The sequence below is a fragment of the Typha angustifolia genome, chromosome 7 (genome assembly GCF_048772165.1).
Source record: "Typha angustifolia cultivar Huaian chromosome 7, ASM4877216v1, whole genome shotgun sequence".
In the NCBI taxonomy this organism is placed as follows: domain Eukaryota; kingdom Viridiplantae; phylum Streptophyta; class Magnoliopsida; order Poales; family Typhaceae; genus Typha; species Typha angustifolia.
Genome location: NC_133245.1, coordinates 12,398,058 through 12,424,936, shown reverse-complemented (window position 1 = coordinate 12,424,936; position 26,879 = coordinate 12,398,058). Strand labels below are relative to the sequence as shown.

General features: G+C 37.0%; 3 protein-coding genes across 7 annotated transcripts; all 3 read left to right on the top strand.

Annotated features, from left to right (window-relative positions):
- Positions 1-1,796: 1,796 nt before the first annotated feature.
- On the top strand, positions 1,797-3,161 carry LOC140762987 (uncharacterized). Its single transcript, XM_073100994.1, has 2 exons — positions 1,797-2,117; positions 2,229-3,161. The coding sequence occupies exons 1-2, from the start codon at positions 2,064-2,066 to the stop codon at positions 2,997-2,999; spliced, it is 825 nt and encodes a 274-aa protein (XP_072957095.1). The 5' UTR covers positions 1,797-2,063; the 3' UTR covers positions 3,000-3,161.
- A 10,428-nt stretch (positions 3,162-13,589) lies between these two features.
- LOC140762840 (DNA-directed RNA polymerases II, IV and V subunit 8B-like) lies at positions 13,590-21,266 on the top strand. Of its 3 annotated transcripts, XM_073100801.1 has the most exons (6): positions 13,590-13,804; positions 16,239-16,315; positions 17,943-18,100; positions 18,386-18,483; positions 20,641-20,793; positions 21,128-21,266. In XM_073100801.1, the coding sequence occupies exons 2-5, from the start codon at positions 16,243-16,245 to the stop codon at positions 20,750-20,752; spliced, it is 441 nt and encodes a 146-aa protein (XP_072956902.1). In that variant the 5' UTR covers positions 13,590-13,804; positions 16,239-16,242; the 3' UTR covers positions 20,753-20,793; positions 21,128-21,266. The 3 variants fall into 3 exon arrangements, with proteins under 3 accessions (XP_072956902.1, XP_072956901.1, XP_072956903.1); XM_073100800.1 differs by lacking the exon at positions 21,128-21,266 and having other exon boundaries at positions 13,591-13,804; positions 20,641-20,956; XM_073100802.1 differs by lacking the exons at positions 13,590-13,804; positions 21,128-21,266 and adding an exon at positions 18,101-18,215 and having other exon boundaries at positions 16,266-16,315; positions 17,943-18,022; positions 20,641-20,956.
- Positions 21,200-26,773, top strand: LOC140762839 (uncharacterized). Of its 3 annotated transcripts, none has more exons than XM_073100798.1 (3): positions 21,200-21,339; positions 22,916-23,006; positions 24,118-26,773. In XM_073100798.1, exon 3 carries the CDS (start codon positions 24,177-24,179, stop codon positions 26,679-26,681), a length of 2,505 nt encoding a protein of 834 aa, XP_072956899.1. In that variant the 5' UTR covers positions 21,200-21,339; positions 22,916-23,006; positions 24,118-24,176; the 3' UTR covers positions 26,682-26,773. The 3 variants fall into 3 exon arrangements, with proteins under 3 accessions (XP_072956899.1, XP_072956898.1, XP_072956900.1); XM_073100797.1 differs by having other exon boundaries at positions 22,911-23,006; XM_073100799.1 differs by lacking the exon at positions 22,916-23,006 and having other exon boundaries at positions 21,281-21,339.
- The last annotated feature ends 106 nt before the right edge of the window (positions 26,774-26,879 follow it).

Sequence of the window (26,879 nt, the reverse complement as noted above, 5' to 3'; positions counted from 1 at the left end):
TGTTCTGCGAGGCTAATAATTTATAATCCTTTTGAGAAAAGATTGTTGTAGAATTACTCTTTCTTTCATTAGTATTCTTTCACGATAATAAATTGTTGCGAAATCGATATCTTACACCAAACTATAGATGATCAAAATTTAGGGCCATAGCTTTTGAGAAGTATATTGATAACGTGAGTGTAAATATTAGGATATTTTTGACATACTTGATCAAGAGTTCACTTTTATATTTGCATTACTAACACAATTTCAATATAGTTTTATTTAATTATTGGTATATTTATAGTAAACTCATTTTTTGATGACTTCTATTAGTAATATTTATTGGAATTATTTTATTTTTATATACACATATTAAATATTATAACATGTTATATTATGCAAAAAAATCTTAAGAATTGATATCTATCTAAAGCATGACTAGTATATGAATTAGGAGACTCTCGAGAATATTTCGAGACATAATAACTTATTGTTAAAGTTGACCATTTCTTTTTCAAACTAATTGTTTACACGTTAAGAAAGAAAAATAATTTTGAGGACCAACGATGAAAACGACACAATTGAATAACATACTTTTAGGATGTTATTTTCTTGCTATACTTTCACATCTTAATCTCTGTCGATAGATATGTGGATTATATCACGCCAGTGAGTATGTAAAGACTATCATGGTTTAAAGATAATGACTGTATTAGACTAAAATGTGTCTAACTGTTGAATTTGAATCATATTTTTTTTTCATTGCGACGGCTTATTCAGTTTTCAAAATTATTCAACCCTAAAGATTTTACTAATTACAATTAATGCCATCTGAGTAGGAAAGCATTAACATTTACAAATTAAGTATTTAAGTATCTAATTAAACACAGACAGAGAGAGTGAGAGAGAGAGAGAGAGAGAGATTACTACTAATATATCTGTTGGTATTATATGAGCTAAGTTTGAATAAGAGTAAGTTTGATAAAATTATATTGACCCACTTGAACAGAGACAGATTACTACCAGTATTAAAACTATATATCTTTCTGGACGTTTAATTAATTATAGTTGATGAGCTTAATTTATAGAGATTAGAGGACGAGAGCATCATCTCTCATTGGCCAGTAACTCATGTCATCAAGGTGGGGGAACAATACACATCACGAGAGCAACGTCTCGTAAAGCTCCACTTTCCTTTAATTTTGAAACTATAAAATTAAGACAAGTGTTGTAGTTATACCACCTCGTTAGATATTTCTTAAGCATACTATTGATTACTTATTTATTACTTTTGAGAGATAATTATACTCTCATCAACCACGTACTTCTTTTTATTTATTTTTCGTCACAGGTTCGCTACTTGGAAATAGTTTAATGGGTAAATTTGTCACAGATATTATTATGGTCTTTTCATGAGTTTTTTTTTTATACCAAATTAGCCATGTTTTATATATTTTAATTAATTAAATTACTCATCAAAGTTACGGATTAGATCATGATATAATTAGAGTCATAAATAAGTTAAAAAGAATTAACGTGAGAAATACAAACATAACACGTTTAATAATCGAGTTAATCCGTTTACGACCTGAAACTTATTAGACTAAATTTAAACCCGTTTAGAAGCGAGATTATCATGTCGGGTCAATTATTGCCGACCCTAAGGAGTATTCTGAGATGAGGATCTCTATTAATAATCACTAGTAAATAACAATATTATAAATGATGTTATTAGGAACCTTAAACCTACATCACCGCTACAATAATAAAATAAGACACATCTTTTTTTTTCTCTGTTTTAAAAACCGACCCAACTCAACAACCTTTCTCTCCTCCTCGTCTCTGTGTGTCTGTCTCTCTCTCTCTCTCTCTCTGAGATCTCTTTCAGTACTACTACTCTCTCTCTCTCTCTCTCTCTCTCTCTCTCTCTCTCTCTCTCTCTCTCTCTCAAAACACTCCTTTTTTCTTCTCTCCTCTTCTTCTTCTCTGACAAGATAGCAGAGAATTGCAGGCCTCCACTATTAAAGCCTCCCTTCTTTCTTTTTTTGTCCCATAAAAACACTAAATCTATCTATCTATAAATGGACCTCCACCTCCACCACCACCTTCCTCCGCCTCTTTGGGACACACAGCAGGTAACCTCACCACCACCATTAACGTCACCTGCTCCTCCTCCTCCTGCTCACCCATGTCCATCTCAATTCTCCCCAAATGTCTTACTGAAGTTGACGAGTGGATGGAAGCAGGATTCGTGCGGCGCCGAGTTATCGGAGCTCCGGCAAGCGCTCCTCCGCGTGACCGCGGAGCTCGACTCCACCCGCGCCGCGGCGCGTGAGGAGCTCGTGCGGATGGAGTCCCAAGCCCTCCACCTCGCCCACCTGCTCGACGCCGTCACCAGGGAGCGCGACGAGCTCCGCCGCCACTGCCACGCCCTCCTCCTCCTCCTCGTTGACCCATCGCCGTCGCCATCACCGCCAAACCCTAACCCTAGCCCGAGCCCTAATCCGATCCAACCCCCAATTGCGGTGGACGAGGGGAGCAATGCGGAGGAGGAGGAAGAGGGGAGCAACGGGACGAGCCCCCCTCCCCCTCCGGTGGCGGCCCCGCCTCCTCCTTCCGTCGAGGCGGAGATGGAAGCGGCGGCGAGGAGGAGGGGGTTGCCAGAGAAGGGGAGGTTGGTGGAGGCAGTGGTGGCTGCAGGGCCGTTGTTGCAGACCCTCCTCCTCGCCGGCCCGCTCCCCCGGTGGCGCCACCCGCCGCCGGCGATGGGGAGCTTCGAGATCCCGCCATTTAACCCCAACCCTACCCCTACCCCTAACCCTACCCCTAACCCTAACCCTAAGAGGGAAAGGGAGGAAGGGGATTCGGCAATGGTTTTGGGATCGTTGTCTCCGTCGCCGACTCCACTTCGGAATTCGACTTCGTCATCGCCAGAGAGTAATTGCAGCGGGCGGCTGTTCTACCATAATAATAATACTAATACTAATAATACTATTATTAGCCCGTTCCATCTCTAATTAGAGTCTTGTTTCTAGCTTCCTCTCTTGTTGGAGATTAAGAAGTTTAATCAAGTAGTTAATTGTATAAGTTTGAAGGAGTGTTATTATGTTATATGTATACAAAAATCCATCTTATTTGCTATTAATTTTGTGAAAGAGAAAAGGTATCTGAAATCTCTATCTACTCATTTCTCCTTTCAAAATTTCACTAGTCAAATAAAGCATTAGCTATAAATTAATGGCTTCCTTGATCTAATTATTGGAATCATAAGAACATAATTTGTATGGATAAATAGATAATCTCTGATCTTTGGTCAAAAAAGGTAGGATTTACACACTGCTAATTAGTGTTCAGATAGAGATAGCCAGCCATAAGCTCTATTTCCTCCCCAATTGGGGCTCAAAAACTGACCAAAAAAGAAGCCAAACTTTGCGTCTACTAAAATCTTTCTCATTTACTTGCACACCCTTCTAACTAAACTCACTGCAGTACTTAACAGTTTAATATTTCTCATTAACCCTTTGGCTTGTAGTAAGAGCTTAAACAAATAACAATACTCCCTATAAAGAAAGAAAGAAAGAAAGAAAGAAGAAAAAGAAAAGTTTAATAAGACTATAAAAAAGTGCATGGTTGAAGAGGACTAGTATCAAGTAATGATAGGGGAAGAGGGTATCTCATAATAGTTTTGATACTAGGGTTTTTTTCTCTTTCTGCCCCCCCACCCCCCCCCACCTTTACCCCTCCCCACCTTTAATGACTGCAAGTCTCCATCCATGACCACCTTTAGCTTAGTGGCAAATAATAAAAATGGCTGTGGAATCTAAAGACAGCAAGATGAGACCTAGAGCTTAAAGGCTACGGTGTGAAATTAGGGAGAAATTGACGAGCTTTCTTGATATCATTGTCATCAGTCAGTACTACGAGCTAGCTTTGATCATGGTGGTGGTGGGGGTGAGAAGAAGGAAAGAAGGCAGAAGAAGAAGAAGTGTCACCCAGCTAAAGACCACAGCCAGTTTGGACATCAATCTTAATCAGAAGACCCACTTCGTTTTGGTTGAATATATAAGGAAGGATCTTATGCAGTGAATTTGCACCAACCCTTCTTCTTCTTCTTCTTCTTCTTCTTCTTCTTCTTCTTTAATAAAATTCTCTTGTTGATCATTAGCCAATGCCCAGTGGTAGTTAGCGGACCAATTAAACTGTTAATCACTATCAACTAAAATTATAGAGTATATATGATTGCTTTTTGTTGACTTTATGATGCCTTTGTTTTCCACTAATAATATTTATAGTTGTACGAACAACAAAAATTTCCTTCTCCATGACTCTTTGAGGTCCTTGTGATTCAAAGTTGAATATGTATAAAGATTAGATTTAAATTTACTTAGTTTTTCGACTCAAAATCAGATCTTAAATATTTCGATCTATTATAGATTACGTTTGGACTTTGAATCAGATTTAAATTCAAATTCCTCTATGAATAGTTCGTATACTGTGAAATAAAAAATTAATAATAATCTTATTGCAAAGCAACAAGTCACATCTATTCGTACTAGATTATGATAATTTAATAGCTAAAAGTTAGAGTATGATATTTTAATCAATGCATACAAAAATGATGTAAACTTAACATATTAAGCAACCATAATAGAAATCTGGAGGTTATTTTTTTGCGAGATTCTAAGATTATTCATTCAATACAAGAATTAGAATAATCCAAAGCTTCTATTTATAGAATTTAAGTACCGGACAATGTTAACATTGTCTATAGGCTAAACAAAAAATAATAATTAAATATTCATCAAAGCTTCGATAAATATTTAGTTAGTATTTGCTGCGAATCTGAATATGATCGGATTTAAACTACTCAAATTGAATCCAACTAATTTATTAAATAGATTGAGAAATTGAGATCCGACCCTGAATTAGTTAGGTTTAGAGCGGATTCAATAATAGATAATTTTGAATTCGATTACACCTTTAATTGCCTCAACTTATTTATAACTAGAAATACTTAAACCCATTATGATTCACACTATTAAGTGCATAAAAGAGTCCGACTTGAAATAATATGAGTAGTTTGATCATTTAGTAGCTTACTTATGGCCATGCGTGTTCAATTACAACATTTCCACCGTTAGTTTTGGATGAAAAAAAAATATCTAGCAATTGCAACTCATAGTGGGCCAAGTTAAAATTAAGCAAAACCACGTAAGTTAATTTATAATTTGCCCTATCTTTTAATTTAGGAAAATTAATCGAAAACACTATTACATTTTAATTTTCTTATCGTTTATATCCTATCTTATCGATGTTTATCATCTTACCACTGCATTACGAGTTTAATCCTGAAAATATCACTACATTAGTTTTCTTAACGGAAAGTTATCATATTACTTACTCATACATTGACTAAATTGCTCTTGAATAAATTACCCCTTTATTTTTCCTTAGCCATCGGTTTTAGTATAAGATAAAGAGTAATTTAGATATTTAAATGTCTTACTTATAAAAATTAGCGAAATATTCTCCACTAATCCATGATTGCGTGTCGTTTTCAATATGAATTGATCGCCAACACCACCACCAAAACTTAGCCAATTAATTAGCTCACGTTTAGTCTTCGCTAGTTTGGCTGCCAACATGATAACGTTCTCTGTCTTCAACTTTCTCACTGCCATGGCATCCCATGGGAGACTAATAAGTATAAATAAAGTATATATATATATATATGCATGCACGTAATGCCTGCATATATATATATATATATATATATATATATATATATATATATACCTACCATATCTATCCTATATATGGGTGGGGTCGATCACTAAAAGGTCATGCATCCATATATGTGAACAACTCTACATTATTAGTAAAGCCCTACATGATCCACTTGCTCATTAATAACTTACTTATTTGCAATGGTTTGCTAAGGATAATGAAAGACAGTGAAGGTATATAACTATATATATATATATAGAGAGAGAGAGAGAGAGAGAGAGAGAGTTTGTTTGTGTTGGTTGCTAATTAATTATGGTTATGGAGTGTGTTAAGAAAAAGACTAGTCGTTAGATGATGTGGTTATCATTTCAACGTTGGAAATCATAGGTCATTGGTCCATGATTATCTCGCAATTGTTGTTAATCCTTTGGCAAATTCTAGATCGGTTATTCTTTCTAGAATAGATGAACTCCATAAACAAACATGAAACACCTATCCTATTAAACTATATAGCCTGTGATTAACACGTTGTCTTTCAAGCTTCTAACAAGACGGTATTAAAATACCCTTACATTACCTTTGTTTTCTTAATTTAAATCCTAAAGCACCCTCGTTGAAAATATTGATTCTATCGTTAACAGATAATTACTCGAGGTAATAGTAAGGTGTTATATATATAAGAACTACAAACTTAATCACATAATTACTAAAATATAGAGCAGTTATTTTAAGAGTTTCCTAACATTCTTTTTAGATAAAACGTTGATAAGTTTAATATTAATGTGATACACGATATATTTCCATATAAGAAAAACTGTTTAAAAAGGGGCGAATTTGGTATAAAAAAAACAAAAAAAAGAAAAGAAAAACTCATTGCACACAGTAGATTGGTTAGATTTGGTCTAGATATTTTTGTGGCCTATATTGTACAGGTAAAGTCAGAAGAGCTACAAGAATAATGTGGGTAGAAGGACAAGGTGGTAGGCTAAGCAAGGTCGCATTCATCCTATGAGAAATGAGAGAGATAGAGAAAAGTAAGATCAAACAACAGTATGGAAATGTGACAATTGGATATGTTCATGTCCTAATTGTAGGACCATTTGCAGAGGTGGTCCATAGTTGATTAGATACTTTCTCTTCTCTCCTTCTTCTTCTTCTCCTTCTCCTTCTCCTTCTCCTTCTTCTTCATTTTTTTTTAATGTCTTTCTTTCTTTCTTTCTTTCTCCTTTGTGGGGTCAGTAGTCAAATGTACCTAACTAGTACTCTTGGAGGCTTGTGGAAGATTCCCCCCCCCTTGCTGTCAAAAGTTCTACTGCTGGCTCTCCAGTCTCCAGCCTAACCTTAGGGAGTGGTAGTCTCCATTTAGCATGTGCATGGGTCCATGCTATTTCTTCCTTGCATGGAACTATGATGTTGATGCTATTGAAGAATAGAAAGAATGAGAGAGATGGAAAAAGAACTTCTTATAAATCATCCTTAGTTTTGCCGTTATTATCATTCATACTCTTTGCTGTTTACATCTCGTTTTTTGAAAATAATCTGTTGCTGGTTTTCTTAATTAGAGAGGTATTTATTATTATTATTATTATTTATTTTAAAATTAAATTAATGAATAAGTCAAAATTAAGCAAAACCACATAAGTCAATTTATAATTTACCCTATCTTTTAAGTTAGGAAAAATTAATCAAAGACACCGTGCATTTTGATTTTCTTATCGATATTTATCATTTTACCTATGCATTATGAGTTTAATTCTCAAAAATATCCCAACATTAGATTTCTCAGCTGAAAGTAACCATATTCGATGTTGTACTTAACCGTATGTGAAAAGTGACTGAAGTGCTCTTGAATAAATTATCCCTCTATTTTTCCTCTGCAATCGGTTTTAGTATAAAATGAGGAGTAATTTAGGTATTTAAATTTTTTATTTTAGAAAATTAATGCAATATTCTCCATTAATCCATCAGCTGCTGCTGTTAGGTTAAATTTAACTCGGAGTATTTTTGGGGATTAAACCTATAAAACAGGAGTTGAATCATATATATCTGATGACGTAGGGTGTAAACAATAATAAAAGCAAAAAGTATAGCGGTTTCGATCAATTTCCCTTTAATTTATTCTATTTGTGGTGGACCAACTATTGTTCTTAGGGGTGGCAAGTCAACTTTACTCTAACGCAAATACGACTAGTTTAATTAACGGATCGTGTTAACACGATACGGTAATACAACCCGTCTAACCCATTTAATAAACGTGTAGTGTTAACACGACACGACAATACGACCCATCTAACTTGATTACTCTATATAAAATTTAAAATTTATTAATTTATTCTATATAAATAATATATTAAATAAATAAATTAACCTATTTTCATCTCAAAACTCATTCAAACATAAAAATTACAATTCTATTAATTCATTATTTATATAAGTAGCACGAGTAGATCCCGAGCATGAAGAAGAGCAACCGCCGCTTCAGAAGGAGCGCTGACAATAGCCATTGGGAGGAATTGCCAGATTTGAAGTTGACGAGGATAGGGGAACAGAGCTCCCAGCTCCCCACCGCCAGATCGTAAATCTTGATGGCGAGGCAGTCTAGAGTGTCTCTTCATAGTTACGAGTTACTCAGAAATAAGGTGAAGTATACATATATGTCGATCTCCTACAAAATCATCATAAAGACATAAACTAAGGAAATATCTATAAAAAAGTGATGAGATCTCGGCAGGCATGGCAACGGCGGTGGTGAAGATTAGAGCAGATGGGGGGTTGGGGAGATTTGGACAGAAAGGATGTAGTAGGCACCTGGACGGAGGCGGATATGAAGGTGGGAGCTGGGAGGTACCGTGGACCGAGGCGATTAGAGAGATTTGGAGAGAGAGGTGGCGCGAAGCCACCGTAGACAAACGTTGGCGAACTCTTTGGGCAGACGGCAAATGGAGCCGATGAGGTGGCTGTACTGCTGAAGAGTGAGTAGGCAGGTAGTGGTGCCGAAGAGATTGGAGAGAGAAGAGGCAGGTGCGGTAAAAAATTTGCCTTTTCGATGAGATGAGGCGACTGGAGATGGAGAGTGGAGAGAACCGATTTAGGTTTAGAGTTAAATTACCTTATATATATGGGTTGGCAGGTTCCCGACCCAATCCGACTCGTATACTTAAACGAGTCAAATGGGTCAGCTATATAAACCTAAACACGACCCGATTATTAAATGGGTTAGGCAGATTGACTCGTTTATGGCCCGAACCCGATTACACTAAACCCAAACCCGATTAAGAGCTGGGTTATTGTGTCGAGTTATCGGATCGAGTCAAGATTTGCCACCTTTAAATATGCTGCATTGTTGTTAATTTTGCCTGATCATTGCATGTTGTTTTCGACATGACTTGATCACCATCACCGCCACAAAAAGTTAGCCAGTCTAGTCTCACACTAGTTTGGCTGCCAACATGACAACATTGTAATAACCAAAAAAAAGGGTGCACACTTGCCTAGCACGTGCAATGACTTAAGGGTGCACACGTGTGGGGCACGTGCACTCCTTTCCTCTCTTCCCCCCTTTCTTTTCTTCTTCTCCTTCTTTCCTTCTTTTCTTTTTCTTTCTTCCTTCTTCTCCCCGCCAGCTCACTCTCCCTCTTTCTTCTTTCTATCGCGTTGGAGTGCCATCGAAACCACCGACCCCATGGATCGAAGCGTCGGAGCTGCCTTTCTCGTCAGGTAAATTTAATTTAAAAATGTGTTAGTATTTGAGTTTTTTTTTTCAAAACTTTCGCCTCTCAGTCTCACCGTGATCTAGCTAGTCGATGGCTTTGTGCCTTGCTTCCGGTGAGCTTCCCCTCTTTGCGAGGATGTCCTTGATGGCATCCTTTGGAGCCTTGGTGGTTAGAACTGTCGGACGACCCCTCTCTTTGGCCGGCAGCCTTGGTAAGGGCGGTTCTCACAGTTGGCCGCCTCTAGCAGCTAGGCTCCCCCTTAGCTAGCTTTTGCTAGCCAAGAGGAGGGTGCTGATGGGGTCGAGAGAGGCTGCCGATGGTTGGGACCGTTGGCAACTTCCCCTCCCCACCGTTGGGCTTTTGTTGCCTTATTGGCAGCCATCGCCTCCTCCGTAGTGCCTTCCTTAGCCGGCGGGGAGTCGGTCGGAGTACCAGCTTGGCTGTCGGTGGCGGTGCTCGCCGACAGCCCTTTGCGTTCTCTTCCTCGGCTAATATGAGTCGAGGAGGGGGGCTTCGAGCTCGGGTTGGGTGGAGCCAGCCAGAGTGCCGGGTCAGGTTAGGCTAGGTGTAGCCCAGCCTAGGTGAGTGGTGGATTTGGGGTTGCAAACAACCCAGCTCAAACTTGGGCTGTAGGTAGCCTAGCCCTAAATTGTGGGTGTAAATTGGCCCATGTGGCTTTAGTAAATACTGTGGGCTTCAGGTCCATATTTTTGTGGGTCAAGTTGGTGGTCTTTGGGTTGGTTGCAGCCTAGCCCCTTTTGTTAGGCCTAATCTAAATAGATCAATTGCTTTCCATTTATTTTAATATAATTTCAAATCTTCGGTCTAATTATCTATGTCAACGGGAAATTTATTTAATTATTTTAGAGGGCTTGCTAGACATATCATAGGTGTAAATCAATTTTAATGAATTACACTGTGAGCCTTAGTTAATCGATGTTTATTTAGCTGATAGTAGTGTTCGCCATATTAATTATTTTATAAATTAATCTTAATGAGCCAAACCATGGCGTGAGAGTGGCGTTATAAATAACACATATTAGGAACTAGCTCCAATTGGATATTAAATTTTGCTGATTATGATTTTAGGCTAATTCAACTTTTATCAAAGTAGTCGATGGTCTGAGTGTATCTGTATTAATTGCTCATACCAGAGAATTAATTCAAATAAATTGTAAAAAATGATACTAAGCAAGTTGCATTTTTTGACGAAGCTTATTAATTAAATATTGTCTATGCGATCTTCTATAAATTTGATAATAGTGATTTTGGCGATAGTTTGAGGAATATATTTTTATTATATTAAATAATGTGTCAGGTCTTGGTATAACTGTGCCGGCTCTACGTGATTAATAAAAGTAGGGAATTATGAGATGGACCTACCCAAGTCTATAGTGAACGTCAATAAGAATATTTGACTAATTAGTGATAAAAATATTGTGCTCATGCTTTTTATTTACTTTTCTTATCGAGGTGGACTCCGTACTCTATGAGAATAATCTTGTGGCGTAGTTACAGCTAGTATCAAAAAAGTGGTTCATGCAAGTAAAACTCCTATAATTTAAGAGTAGTATAGAGAATGAAGTAACTTATCTTATGACATCATCACATTTATAGTATGCATGTGCATACGTTCTCCTTACTGCTATTATTGCACGTCATGCATGGTAATTTATTTTGCTGTTTGGTAAGATTTCGGATGTTATGATTTTTGCGCATATTTATTAGTTATGAACATGTGTGTTGGCGCATAAATCATAATAATGATATATTTCATTATGCTTGTTGTGCTGTATAACATCATGCCACTTGTATACGTGCACGACTATAAAGAGGGTGACTGTTGTATCTCGATAGTACCTAACACCTCCCCAACTAGGATTTGGGGCAAGAGACATTATTATACTTATATATATTAGGGCTCATGTCTAAGGTCTTAGTCTATTGATCCCAAATAATTAGTTAGCCGTTTCGCTGGGCAAGGGCGATTTTCTATCGATCGACGAGAGTCATACTCTTTAGGGTATTTAAGATAGAGAGAGCAAATGGTAAGATGACGCAATAAGAGCGTCTGTGAGCGACGGCTCATGATTTTCGCACGGTGGTGCAATGATGTGGAGCAAAGGGCTTAGATGATAGTATCGATGTGCGATACTAATCTTTGTGATATGCCTATGACTGAAGTCTTTAGTCTGCAGTGGTAGAGAATTGGTCATACTATTTGCTGGATGATAGGCTAGTGATTCTATTGCCAGGGTCTATCCTCCATTGGGGTATGTATGTGGTCGGTGTGAGGATTGATGCAGCCTACGAAAAGCCTGTATTATAGACTTAGTAGCATGAGATGATGTATATTACATGGTGTGGTATTGACATGACTTATAAACGGAACTTAGTATGAACTCGAGTTTGAGGACTTGATAGTTTGGACTGATGCATTGATTTGATCATAATGCACATAATTCATATTCACTTATTATTATATCATTCATTGCATTATTTTTAGACTATAGAAGTACAAACTTGTTGGGCTTTATGCTCACTACTTTCTTGTGAAAATATTTTCAAATCAGCAAATGAGCTTGAGTTCGTAGCGGATCTGGTGAAGACTGACTTGAGTATTCTTATTCTTATTTTTATTCATGTAAATTAAGTTAAATGGCTTGTAACCTCTGCATGGGCATTTTTTTCATTTGTATATGAATATATATTTTGAGACTTGTTGTGGCTTATAGTGTTATGACTTCTTGTTAGACTGTATTATTTGTGAAAATATTAGTTTTTTGCTTGTATATTGTGTTGAAATATTGACCAGCAGGTTACGTGGTAATCACATGGGTTCTACCCATGTGAAGGGAACATGTTTGGTGGTGGGTGTTACAAACGTACTCTATCTTAATTTTCTCAGTGCCATTGCATCCCATGGGAGACTAATAAGTATAATTATATAGTATATATATACCTACCATATAATAGGGCTATCAATATAAACGAGCGGCTCAGGCTTGGCTTAGTCAGGGCTGAGTCGAGCTTGAGCTGCTAAATCCGGCTCAAAATTAATATTGAGTTGAGCCTGAGCTAGAGCCAGCTCGCTCAGGCTCGGTATAAAAGAGGTGAGAAAAACCTTAATCGCCCAAATCCCATTCTCACATCCCTGCCTCCTCCTCCTCCTTCGAAAATCAACACTCGTGCTTGTCTCTTCAAGCTGCCGTGGTGCCGCCTCGTCCTCCTCCTTTGCCAATGGCAAGCCGCTGTGGTGCCGCCTCGTCCTCCTTCACCAAGCCGCTGCTGTATCGTCCTCCTCCATCGGCCCGCAAGAGGTATCCTCCATCGTCCTCCTCCTCCCTGTTTGTTAGAATAGTTATCTTTCTAATGATTTTAGTTTCTTGCCGTATCAAGAATATCTTCCTCTGATATTGATATAGCAGAGTTTCTCCAATCAAATATACCCTTCCTATTTGGTTGAGGAGAATGTTCCCTGGGCCCTTTTACATTACTTGAACTTCTGTAAAGATTTGGTTGTTTCACTGTTGAGACCCTTTGTAAGTCCAAATTGATGACTCTCCAAAGATGGAAACCACAGGAGATCCTTCCATTCTCAAAAAGTGGCTGTGATCATTGTGCTGATAAAACAAGGATGGATGTATCATGTTTGCTTGACCCCATATGTGAGATGAAGAAGCAGAAAAGCACACAATCTTCATCCTGTAAATGAGCTTGGAAATTTTTATAAGGTCTCTTCTGAACTCATTAAACAATTCCTGCACTAGGCCATAACTTGACTATAAACTTAGTACTTGAAGAAACAATGCTAACTACACTAACTTCTTTATAGTTTATACCACGCATTGCATTCTTTATGCCTAGTATCTAGAATTTTTCCCTAGTTGATACACATTCTTTATGAGTTATTGAGTTGATCCTAATATGCCAATGTATCTATCTGATATATTTAATAGCAAATTTATGAAGCACGGATATTTCATTTAAGCTTCTGTATTGGTATCGGATATCGATAAGGTCTCGATACGTATCCGAGTTAAAATATTAAATATCCGATATGGTGGGATACGGCAGGATACAGCGGGTCGGGTCTGCAAATAAAACTAATTTAAAACCTGTTAATAAGCCGACCCGTTAATTTTAACTAACCCGATATTGCTCGGATCTCCCCTCCCTCTCTCGCGCGACCTAAAAAACCCTCTCTCACGCGTCGGCGGCGAAGAAAACCTTCCTGCCTCCCTCACGCGCCGGCGACGAAGGCCTCCCTCCCTCCTCCCTCACGCACCGGCGACGAAAGGTTCCTCCCCTCCCCTCCCTAGTGCGGCGACTCCCTCGACAGCGGCTCCCTCTCGCGACGACGACTCCCTCCGGTGACTGAGGTACCATACTTCATCTCCCTCCTTCACGCACCTTCCTCCCTTCCTCCCTTCCTCCTGCACCTTTGTCTGTGACATTAGAATTTAGGGTTTCGATTTCTTTTTTAGGGGTTTTGATCACAGTGAGGCAGTGAGCTGATTGATGCTACTAGAGTATTTTAGGATGCTATTAGAGTAATTTCGCACCTTCCTCCTTCACTGTTAATTACTCCCTCACTGCCTCACTCTCTCACTGCCTCACTGCCTCACTGTTAGTTACTGCCTCACTGCCATGTTGTATTAATGATCAGTTGATCACTGTAGTAGTGTAGTCAGTGTGATACTGTGATCTTTGTTTTATTTTATTGTTATATCATAGTATTCAAGTATTGTATTATTGTATTAAAAATGTTAGAATGATATGCATTAAACCATATGTTATATTGGTTTGCAATATAATAAATAAAATATTTTTATTAATTTTTTATTGCCGTATCCATGCCGTATCCATATCCTAGTTTTTAAAATTTATCGTATCCCCGTATCTCATATCGGTATCCATGCTTCACAGTAGCAAATTGTAATTAATTACTTGGGTATCTAACTTTCTTTGCATCAATAACTCTCACAAAACCCTGAAGTCTTCTTTGGTTGTTCTTTCCTAATTAATCCTCCTAGAGATTTATTTGCCATGTTACCTTTTTATTTTATTCTATTAACTGTCCATTGTTGTATCTGTCTTCTGTGATCTGTTTTTGTTTTGTAATAATTAAATATTACAAGAATTTAAGTAGTACTTTTGTTTTTGTTTTTTATTTTTTTTATGTAGATGCCAGAGTCAGTAACTAAGAATCTTTCTCAATCATTTGATGCCATTAGTAAAAATGAATCTATTGAATGTGAAGCCACTTTTAGAAAATTTCAGGAACATATTTTGCGTACTGAAAGGTAGAATTTTGGATAAACAGAAATAAATGTGATGTAAGTCAAACCTATAGTGTCAGACTAGGAGAGTTTATCATATTCTAAATCTTCATGTGGAAATCTAACCTTGCCATCCACGAAGATTTAGACAATTATAATATTAGGGGTAAAAACATATTCAATATTGGTCAACCAACATCAATATCTATATTTTGATATAAATATTAGACCGACATGAATTTAACAAAACCATATCATGACTAGACAGATACATCTACAAATTGCATATAATTTCAAATGGGTACCGATGTTAAATCGAATCTTAAATGAATTTGGAGACAAACCAAATTTTAAACAAATAACAAGATTAGAATACAAATCGGATACCAATTGGATCTAAAACAAATAGAAATACAAATAACAATGTTTTAAAATCTGTTTGCAGTATGCAGGCATTCACCCCACCGCATAGTGTAGGCAGTATACAGGCACAAATGGGCGCCAATGCAGCCTAGCATTCTTAATATATATAAAATTATATATATGATATATAATATATACTAAATACCTTCCCACTATCATATAATATATATATAATGTTATATATGTGATATATAATATATATCTTAAATTCTTAATTAATTGCTAAATGCTAATTAGGTAATTAGCATTTAGAAATTGCTAATTAGTATATCATTGGTTGATTTCTTGGGTTCGTTTGAGAAATTGCAACAACGAACTGAGGGAAAGTATTTAGTATATATTATATATTATATATATAATTTTATATATATTAAGAATGCTATGCTGCATTGGCCCCTATTGGTGCCTACATATTGCCTAGGCACTATGTGGTGGGGCTGAGTGCCTGTATACTGCTGACAGATTTTAAAACATTGTTATTTTTATTTCTATTTGTTTTAGATTCGGTTGGTATCCAATTTGTATTCTAATCTTGTTATTCGTTTAAAATTTGGTTTGTTTCCAAATTCATTTAAGATTCGGTTTAATATTGGTACCCATTTGAAATTATATGTGATTTATAAATGTATCTATTTAGTCAGGATATGGTTTTATTAATTTTATGTCGGTATAATATTTATATCAAAATATAGATGCTGATGTTGGTCGACCAATATCTAATCTATTTTTACCCCTAATATTATAATTGTCTAAATCTTCATGGATGGCAAGATTAGATTTCCACATGAAGATTTAGAATATGATAAACTCTTCTAGTCTGACACTATTGATTTGACTTATGTCATATTTATTTAATGTTTATGTTTTGGTTCCAAAATTCTACTTTTCAGTAAGTAAAATATGATCCTGAAATTTTCTGAAAGTGGCTTCAATTTTGGAAATGTCAAAACTTAGAACAGATGATGTCAAACGAGATGCCATAACCTAAATAAAGTAGTATCTTTTCCTTATCTTGTTTCATGTCAAGCAAAGATGAATATGATGCATTTTCTTTCCAGATTTAGGATCTGATGGACTCTCTTAGTCTGACACTATTTGTTTGACTGGACAGAAATATGGTTGAACTTCTTTTTGAGGACATTTTTGTCTTGACGAGAATCGATCCAGATGGTAAAAAATTTGATAAAGGTACAATAACTCCTTTTCCTTTGCATTATTATACTTCTTTTTCTTGGCTTTCATGCTTCACTTAATTTCCTGAATTGCGAAGTGTAGATATTTATAAAAGGATTAAGCAACAAGGTATGAAGAATTATACATCATAAATTCAGGGATTGAGTACTAGAATTTTTGTGGAAAGCCAAAAAGTCATAGAGTAGTGTGATTCTATCTCCATCTTTCATAACTGACAGACTCCTAAACCTATGAAGCACATGTATATCATCTTGGTATAGAGAACAAATGTATGTCGACAATGTTCCACGAACTCTGGAACAAATTGTTTTCAGTAAGCTGTTAAACACTCAAACTAAGATCAATGTCAAATATTGGTTTTAGATTCCTAAAGCAAGGTGTCTTAAGGGAAGAAAGGGGTTACTAAGCTAGTCAGTAGGTAAGATATCAACTTTACTAATAGCAATTCATGTTCACACTGCAAAATACAAAGCCTGTAGTTTTCTTTTAAAACTAGAAGGAAACTACCGCAACTTTGAATTGTATGAGTAATGAGATCTGTATATTCCTAACAAAGGACTCTGTAGGCAAGAAAGGGGACAGTAGACTAATTGATGGGCGTGATTATCTATGTTACTATTTATTATTTATATTCACACTACAATATATAAAAGTATAAAACCTGCAAGTTTCTTTTCAAGAAGGAAGAAAATTACTAGACGAGAACTAAATTTGGATTCAAATTACATGAGAGAAGACCAAGATGAACATGTCTCTGGCTCATCTTGCAGTTCTGATTTACACCTGTTAAAGTCATAATTCAGTTAGGGGTAGATTTACAACTTTCCGTTTTCTATAATCATATAATCATATATTGCCGTCTAGCTCCCTTTAAATCTGACTTTTTGATCCAAAATCTTTTTGCTATCTGCCTTCTGATTTAGAGTTGATTTATACTAAGGTTTCGATGACGAACTTTGAATTTGAAAAAATTATCGGCTGTTTATGAAATTATGTCTTTGGTTAACACCTTTGATGACGTAAATTAGTAAATTTTATTGACCTTTTTTTTAAAGAAATTTTAAAATTGGTTTGGTGCTGTTTATGAAGGATGGGAATATGTCATTGCTGAAGTGCAGTTTTGTAAATGATCTTGGGTGTCATGAACTTATCTTTTTACATATTAATTACATGTTTGCTATAATGTCTTCCCTTGCTGATTGTCAGTCTATATCCCTCGTTTGTATTGTCAACTGCTTACACTGTTCATTTTTATCTTGTTTAATTTATGTTCTTTTTGTCAAGTTATCTCAGCATTGTATTTGTAAGATCAATTCCGAAATCTTTAGATTATCCAAAATTGCTCCTTATTTTAAGGTGTCATGAACTTATCTTTTTACATATTAATTACATGTTTACCACCATAAATGTCTTCCCTTGCTGATTGTCAGCTTATATTCCTCGTTTGTACTGTCAGCTGCTTACACTGTTCATTTTTGTCTTGTCTGATTTATGTTCTTTTTGTCAAGTTATCTTGGCATTGTATTTGTAAGATCAATTCCGAAATCTTTAGATTATCCAAAATTGCTCCTTATCTTAAGGTTTGTCTTTCTGATGGGACTACTTATCTATATTTTTCCAGTTTCTCGCATTGAAGCACGGAGTGAGCAGTTTGATATGTACATGCAGCTAGATGTTAACACAGAGATTTATCCTATGCATGTCAGTGACAAATTTACAATGGTTTTAGCTCCAACATTGAGTTTGGATGGAACTCCTGACACTGGCTACTTTATGCAGGTGGATTACTTGCTCATACGTGTTTGATCATAATAGAAGTTTTTGTTTTTCATTCAGATGCAGGAAGATCAAGAAGTTTGGTGTATACTGCTTTTCAAGTCTTTGTTCATATCTGGTGCATAACACCCCATACATGTCACTGTTTCTGCTATATCCTTGCTCATACTGGTGGATAAATTATATCATAAGCTAGGTCCTTGGTCTTTAAGTCTTATTGGAGAAGTGCCTTAGAGGATTGATTTAAGATTTCAAATATAATCAATATAACAGTGGTTTCCCTTGCAGGGAGGTAGAAAGTCACTAGCTGACAAATTTGAGTATGTTATGCATGGGAAGCTGTACAAGATCTCAGAAGACAGTTCAAGTGGACATAGTACCAAAGTGTATGTCCTTTCTCCAATCTTTTAATTGATGCTATTTTTCTTATATATGGTAATTCAAATCATATGAATAATGCTATATGCAGGTGCATTTACATTTTGTTAAAGTGATCTTGATAACATTTCCTGTATACTGCATCTATCAATGTTTCTTGAACTGCTAGCATTCAGGCATCGTAACTAATTGTGTTCAAACTATTATATAGCTTATTATAATAGTTCTAGTGGGATGGCTTAGTATCCTGTAGCATCATTGTTCAGTTTGTACCTTGCGTAAATTTTTCTAACTTTCCATGCATTTTATGTTCTATAACGTAGTTTTGAAATATTTGAGCTCATGGCTATCTGATTACTTAAAGTAGTAATATCTTAGGCACTCTACAGTTTGCACCTTCAAATTGTCGTCTGAACATGTTTTGTGATTGTCTCCTGCTAGATGTTTCTGAAACATGCTTTTAATACCCCTTTTTGGATGGAGAGAATAGGAGAGAAGAGAAGGGAAAGTTAGGGGAGAAAGATTTTCTCTTGTTTGGATAGAAATTAGGAAAAACAGAAACAGAAAAGGGAGAGAAATAGGGCTTCTAACGGTTACCTTTTCTTTTTCTCTCCAAAAGTGTAGAGAGAGAAATAAATGAAGAGAACTAAATTTTCTATTCTTTCTCTTGTTTTTCTTTTCGTTTCCCTCCTTTTCTCTCCTATATACAAACATGAGGAAATAAACTTATTTTCTCTTTTCTTCGTTTCTCTTCTATTCACTCCTTTTCTCTTCCTTTTTATCTCTCATTCTCTCCATCAAAACATTGTGTAAGTACTGATTATTGCTTAAAATAGTAAGCTTTCTGTTTTATGCAAATCAGTCCATGGACCATGCATGTCTTTACTCTTTATCTTGCTAACCTGGGGAAGAGTAGTGAGCCATCAATTTCGTGGGACTGCATTGAACTACAAATATTAGGAGTTAAGACCACTTCTTGGGCACTAAACTCTGTTTCAGTATGCAGTATGATCATTTTCCAAAATTGATGAATGTCCGGTTCCTACAGGAGCTGAAAATAGATATTCTCCAAAGGGTGGAGTTAAAGTCATTTGATGTCTTTGTTAAATGCTATAACTCAAGTAACCTTAACTTATTCTCAGTCTTTTTGCAACTCAAATTGGCTAATGGGATTTATTGCAGTCTGGTTATACTAATACATAGGCAAGGTAGATGTGATCATCGGCCGGGCCGGGTCGGGTTCGGGCCGGGCTAGAATATTCTAGCCCGTTATTGCCCACTAGCCCATTACATATTAGGCTTGGGTTGGGTATAATGGCTCTAATATAATGCGTTAAATATAAAAATTATTATATTTTATTGGGTCGAGTTTAATGGGCTTATATGAAGGTATTTTAGTTATCTTTCATGAAAACATACATATATATTGATATATAGTTTATTAAATATCTAATGTGGACTAAGATAATTATATGAATATGTATACATTATGGGTGATGAGAGTAATGGATCGGGCTTTTGGGCCGGGCCGGGCGGGTAAAGGCTTAGCCCATGCCGCTCACTACCATATCGGGCTCCGGTCGGGCCGGGCGGGTTCGGGCCGGATTTGGACAGGTTGAGCCTAATGATCATGTCTAAGACAAGGTAATTATATATCTGTTTAATTTGACTATTTGAGAGAATGTGGTTATTTCTGATATTGTTAGTGTCAGCCAATTGAATTGTTTTGTACCTTTCACTTGTGCTTTCCCCTTGAGTGAGTCTTCCAAATTGCTCGGCATATGCATTTGATTTGTTCTAATACAAGTGATTGAAATTTTGAAGTGTCTATATTATTGCATTGTAGTTGCTTTCAGAATCTACTATATCTGGTACTTCATTGTCATTGAAATTTTAGGCCTTATTTAGTTTGAGGCTAAGCTTGAAACTCAATTAGTTAGTACTTTTTAATCTTAAGTTTTTGGAGAGTAAATTTGGTTAGATATGAAAAAAATAAAAAGATATTTGGTTACTGAATTAGATTAAGGGTCTCTGAATCAGATCAGGATGAGTTCCTAAACTCAAAGAAAACAAGGCCTTAATGTTATTTTCTTTTCGTTCGAATCCACTGTATCTGGTACTTCATTGTCATTGAATTTTTAATGTTATTTTATTTTTGTTCAAAGGGAGATTTATGCATCATTTGGTGGACTTCTGATGATGCTCAAAGGTGATCCATCTAATGCAGCCAACTTTGAGCTGGATCAGAGGCTCTTTCTGTTAATGAGGAAAGTGTAAAGTGAAACACATGGATGCATCTGGATGAAGGCCATGCTTTGGTAAATGATATATGCATTGAGTCTTGATCTTAAGTTAACACTTTCTACTAAACTTAAGTAATGTCTTTCAACTTCAGTGAAGGGCGTTTACTGTAATCCTTATCCCCAATATTATCTGGAACCTTTCTTACTTATATAAATTATGCATGGGGTTTTTGTGATCTATCTTTCTCTCTACCATTATAACATAATTTTGCAGTTATTTATTATAGCATAACTTGTCGCAATCAATTGTGGATTTAACAGTCCACTAACGGTTTCTGTTTATCCATTTATTTTAATGGACGAGTCCATAGGCTAAGCCCCGCTTCATCATGTTCATGTTGTTGTCCAGCTCAAGGATAACCATGTCATTGGGCTGCAGCTCCACTTTCCTGAGATAAAATGCCAGCTTGTTCCTCGCAAGGAGAGGAACGAATCAACTCGTCGTTTAAACCGAGAGAGCCGAAGTTGGTATTGGCAATGGAGGGAGAAAGAGGTTGAAGATTGGTGATGCAGCTGGCGATTGAGAAGGTTATCGTGGAGGTTGATGAGATCCGGTACCAGGTGACTTAGCACTAGGTTTTTTTTAATTGAAAATAAAAAATAAAATAAAATTGCATTTATTTTGTTGAGAACCACAACAGCATATCCTCTAGAGATAGATAACTAACTGGATGTTACACATAATAATGAGTGGGGATGCATTTCCTATCACAGGATACAGTATATATTTCTAATACTTTAAGATGGGCCAAAGGGTGCAGGCGATGATAGAGAAGAGATGGTTTTGGCCCCATTGATTGGGTTGCAGGGTTCTGCCTTCCTCTAATCAACCGTCTAAGATCTAGTCATTAGAGAAAGAAAAATGCATCTTGAAAGTAGTCATCATAGCATCCCAAATCCTGATAGGACATAAGGTATAACAATTGTTAATTAGTGATAGTACGCATGAATGAATGAATTAGCATTGGTGGGTAATTGGTTGACGAGTATTTTCCAAAGAGAAGTCTTAATACCAGGAGCAATAGGAAGAGAGCAATAAGCCTTGGGAGAAACTGAGAATTTAGACTTGCTGAGGTTCAAGTTTGGGTTGGAAATGGAGGAGCACTTAGTGGAGGACATAATTAATAGAACGAATATTAGCATAGGTGTTTTTGGTACTTAAGAACATAGATCCACGGCTAGCAAGCTAAAAGCCATCTAAGGTTCTCCTATTCATCTCAGTTTATTATGTCTGATAGAATTTGTGAGCAGATGATAAAAATAGGAAACAAAAGAAACACAACCCATAATTCTCATAGTTCGCTGATCATATGTTTTCTTTATGTCCATCTTAATCATAACATATGAGAATTATCAAAAGAATGCACGCTAATTTTTTAGCATGCAATATGTTATCGGAGATGAACCAGCTAGCCACACAGGCAGTGATGCTCAAATGATATAAGCGCCTGTAAGTTCCTACAGTGGCTTTAAAGTTGAAACTCTTCTGACTGTTTCAATGCAGACTTGTTAGTTTTCTCAGCAAGCCAGTCAAGCAAGGAAGGGAATTTTCCGAGTATTTGTGCCCACAACTATGATGTCAAGAGGTTTCCACTTGACCTCCTTGACCCTTTCTCCTGTAAGATTGCCTTCATTATATTAACTTAAAGTTTAGCAAATAGTCTGGGATGGAAATGCTAGCATGGAGATGAAAACCATGTCGCTGAAACAGCTGCAAGACCTACCCAAGCTTCTATAAAACTCGAACCTAAAAGTTATCAAGACTTCCCAAAGCTTGTTGTATATTTCATCCTTGGAGAAAGGGTCAAGGAGGTCAAGTGGGAAACCTCTTGACATCATAGTTATGGGCACAAATACTCGGAAAATTCCCTTCCTTGTTTGACTGGCTTGCTGAGAAAACTAACAAGTCTGCACTGAAACAGTCAGAAGAGTTTCCACTTTAAAGCCACCGTAGGAACTTCATCCCTCTAAATATTTCCACTCATATTTATTTCCAAAGTTTTTGGATATACACTGGAAAAGCCAATCGGATTAAATATTTAAATTGTAAATATAGAGAGATGTAAATATACTCTTGTATATTTAAATTGTAAATATACTCTTGGTCGACCTGAGTCTCCTCCATTGATTAGAGCAGGACCGCTTCCGCGTAGTCATCACGCAAAGGTTTATTGAAGTCGTTTGACATGACGTTGATACTGATGGGGCCTCCTCTAGCATCTTCTCAGGTGTGTAATTATCTATACTCTACTAGACAAGTAGTGTCTAGACTTTGATCCACTGCGAAGACTTGTTTAGTCTCTCTTTTGGAGTTTTTGAGCAACTGCACCAGTTTATTTATTTAATTATTGAAATTAGCTTACATCCGGAGTTTAATATTAAAAGTGGTCTATTTTACTGTAGCTCTAAATGAAATGAAAGACTAGATGATTTGATCAGCATTTTAATTGAAAAATAATGCTGACAATTTTAACGATTTATTAGAAAAAATTGATACACATAAAATGTTGAAAAATTAAGTATTTTATTGTTAAAACTACTAGACAAGCAAGATAAAAAAATATATATAAAGAAAAAAGTTTATGATAGCATAACTTTATGCTTGATTATCTAATTTAATTATAAAATATATTGTTATGAAAATATTAAAGAATTCAATAAGTTAGATTAACGTAGCGATTCGTTAAAGCCAATTGCACTCATGATCATAAAAAAGAGATTATAGCTCCGACAAAGTTTACTTTAATAAATTTTTTAAAATTCTTTAAAATAAAACGTTTAATTCTTTAATGTTTTTCAAACATAAAACGTTGAAGAGTTTTTTTCTTTTTTTTTATCATTCATGAACCCGAAAGTTAGATATAGGCTGGACAAATGGTTAACCCTTCCTAAATACAGAGGTACTGTAGGCTCCACCGAGCTTTTAGCTGTTTAATCTAAGTTTCAAGCCAAATGCATCGCCGAACAATTGCTTCGAACCAAATGCTGCCGATACCTGCTCCAAGTCGTTGCGTTGTCAAACTGTCTTTCTAAGCTAACCGTATTATCGAGCCATCAAGCAAATCGAGCCAAGCACCAACCACCAGATATTTTCTCCACAATATTATTTGAGGTTAGAGTTAAACTTATGACCTTCTTAGTCATGAGCAAGATTCCTATCAACTCTACTAGAGTTTGTTGATAAAAAAAGAACGTTGACAGTTTACCTCGGATGATAGCGCAACGTATTTATTTGGTATTAGGTTTTTGACGGTTTATCTATTTAAGGAAATAAAATAGAAAAGAGTGCTATTTTGTTTTTTTTTTAACTTTTTTTAATAATCTTTTGTACGTATTCAGGAGGCCGATACTATAAACAAAGAGTCGATGGTAGTTAGTTTCCATCAATCTAGCAAATAATGGAGCAAATAAGATTCCACTCTCTGTGTCTTTCCCTCCTATTCCTTGCCCTCTTCCACCTCTTCCTTTCGGAAACCGATGCAGAAACTGAAGCACGAGCTCTCCTCAAATGGAAGTCGAGTTTGAAAAACTCGAGCTCTCTCAGCTCATGGTCCCTCGTTGCTAACTCCACAAGCCCATGCGATTGGCGCGGCGTCTCGTGCGACTCCAGCGGCTCGGTTGTGAAGCTTGAGCTGGGGTCTTCCCATCTCAGTGGCACCCTTGCTGAATTAGACCTCTCTTCCTCACTACCTAACCTCGCCCACCTTGATCTAAGTTACAACGATCTCCAAGGACCCATTCCGGCAGAGTTATGGAATATGATCAACTTGGTGGAGCTAGTTCTTGAGGAAAACCACTTCACAGGTTCGCTTCCTCAAGCAATCGGAAATATGGTCAACTTGGTGTCCCTGGAGCTCTCGGGAAACCATTTCACAGGCTCGATTCCTCCTGCAATTGGGAGGCTCAGAAAGCTCACCGGGCTGGGGTTGGGACATAACAACTTGACGGGCAAAATTCCGGCAGAGATGGGAAACATGACATCATTGGACTGCATCTACTTTCGTGGAAACCAGCTAGAAGGGGAGATACCACGCACCGTCACTCAACTTCCGAGCCTCGTTTATCTAGAATTAATGGACAATAATCTCAGTGGCAGCATCAACCCTTACCTTGGCAACAGTAGCTTCTTGGAGCTCGTCGATTTGTCCGACAATTACTTCTCAGGTGAACTCCCCCCTTCGATATGCAGCCGCAAAGCGCTGACCGACTTGATTGCAGGCGGTAATAACTTCAGCGGCTCGATACTGGCTAGCTTGCAGAACTGCAGCAGCTTACAAAGACTTGTCATGTACGGGAATCACCTCAGCGGAGACATAGCAAAAGCTTTCGCTGTGCATCCGAACCTTTCATGGGTGGATCTCAGCGGAAATCACTTCACCGGCAGAATCCCGTGGGAATGGGGAGAATGGAGCAGAGTGAACAGTTTGCAGATGGACGAGAATGACATCTCCGGAGGCATTCCAGCGTCGTTTGGAAATATGACCAACTTGAACAAGCTGAGCTTCGGTCACAATCGTCTAACCGGAAGGATCCCACAAGAACTAGGTCGATTGGTTTCATTGCAGTACCTAAATTTAAGCGGCAATAGCATCACAGGACCCATCCCTTCTTTCATTGGCAACCTCTCTCAGCTTGCAGTGCTCGACCTTTCTGGACTCAAGCTCACTGGCCAGATACTTGACATGTTCCCTGACCCTCTCTATAATTCCACTTACTTCCCTAATATTGAATCTTTTCTTCTCAGGGATAATCTTTTAGTTGGTACCATCCCCTCACTCTTCTGTACTATGAAGGTTATGCAACTTCTCGACATCTCAGGGAACCAATTATTTGGAGAGCTTCCTCAATGTTGGTGGGACATGAATCATCTCTTGTTCATGAATTTGGAGAACAACAATCTTTCGGGAAAAATCCCGAGTTCAACGAGCACCGACTATCCCCTCCAATCGCTACACCTGAGTAGCAATAGCTTCACCGGAGAGTTCCCTTCGGTACTAAAAGCTTGTACATATTTAATTGTTCTAGACATCGGGGAGAATAAGTTCGACGGTGAGATCCCAATGTGGATAGGCGACAACTTTCCATCGCTCAAGATTCTTCGCCTACGATCCAATATGTTCAACGGTAGCATTCCACAGCAGCTATCACTTCTCCCTTCCCTACAACTCTTGGACCTTGCAAACAATAATCTTATAGGAACCATACCATACAGCTTCAAGCAACTTGCCTCAATGGCCGTGAGACAGGAGGAGGCGAGAATTGAATATTCTTCATATTATATTGCCAAGAGCTATGTCGAGAGTATTCAAGTAATATGGAAGGGGGTAGACTGTTCCTTCCAAAACACACTTGCACTTATGACAGGCATTGACCTATCAAGTAATCGTCTCTTCGGCGAGATCCCTACTGAGTTGACAAGTCTTTCAGGTTTGCTCTTTCTAAATTTATCGAGGAATTATCTTATCGGTGAAATTCCAAACATGATCGGTGACCTCATGTTGTTGGAATCTCTTGATTTGTCAAATAATCAACTCTCAGGTGCAATTCCTCCTAGTATTTCTAGTCTAACATATCTTGAAATCTTGAATCTATCAAGCAACAACCTATGGGGAAGAATACCGTCAGGAAATCAACTGCAAACCTTCAGCAACACAAGCTACATGGGTAACGCTGAACTATGTGGGCCTCCATTGACCAAGAAATGTTCAACCGATTCATCTTCTGCTCAACTATCAAGTAAAGACAATGGAGGCGACACTATATGGATTTATGCTTCTGCTATATTTGGATTTATTTTTGGGTTTTGGTTATTTTTTGGAGTTCTCTTTTTCAAAATATCCTGGAGACATGCATATTTTTCCTTCATTGATAATATGCAGGTCAAGATGTCCAGAAAGTTTTAATTATTATCTAGATGTATTAAGCTTTTATATCTTCTTTGAATACCACCAACTTGGTAACCTACTACACAGTCAACAAAATATCCTTGTCAACCACAATAGCAAGCAAAAATACAAACTTATTGTTCACCGCCAGTGTTAATTAACTATCTACACATTATGAATATTATTCCAACATCTATGGAACCATCTAATCTTATT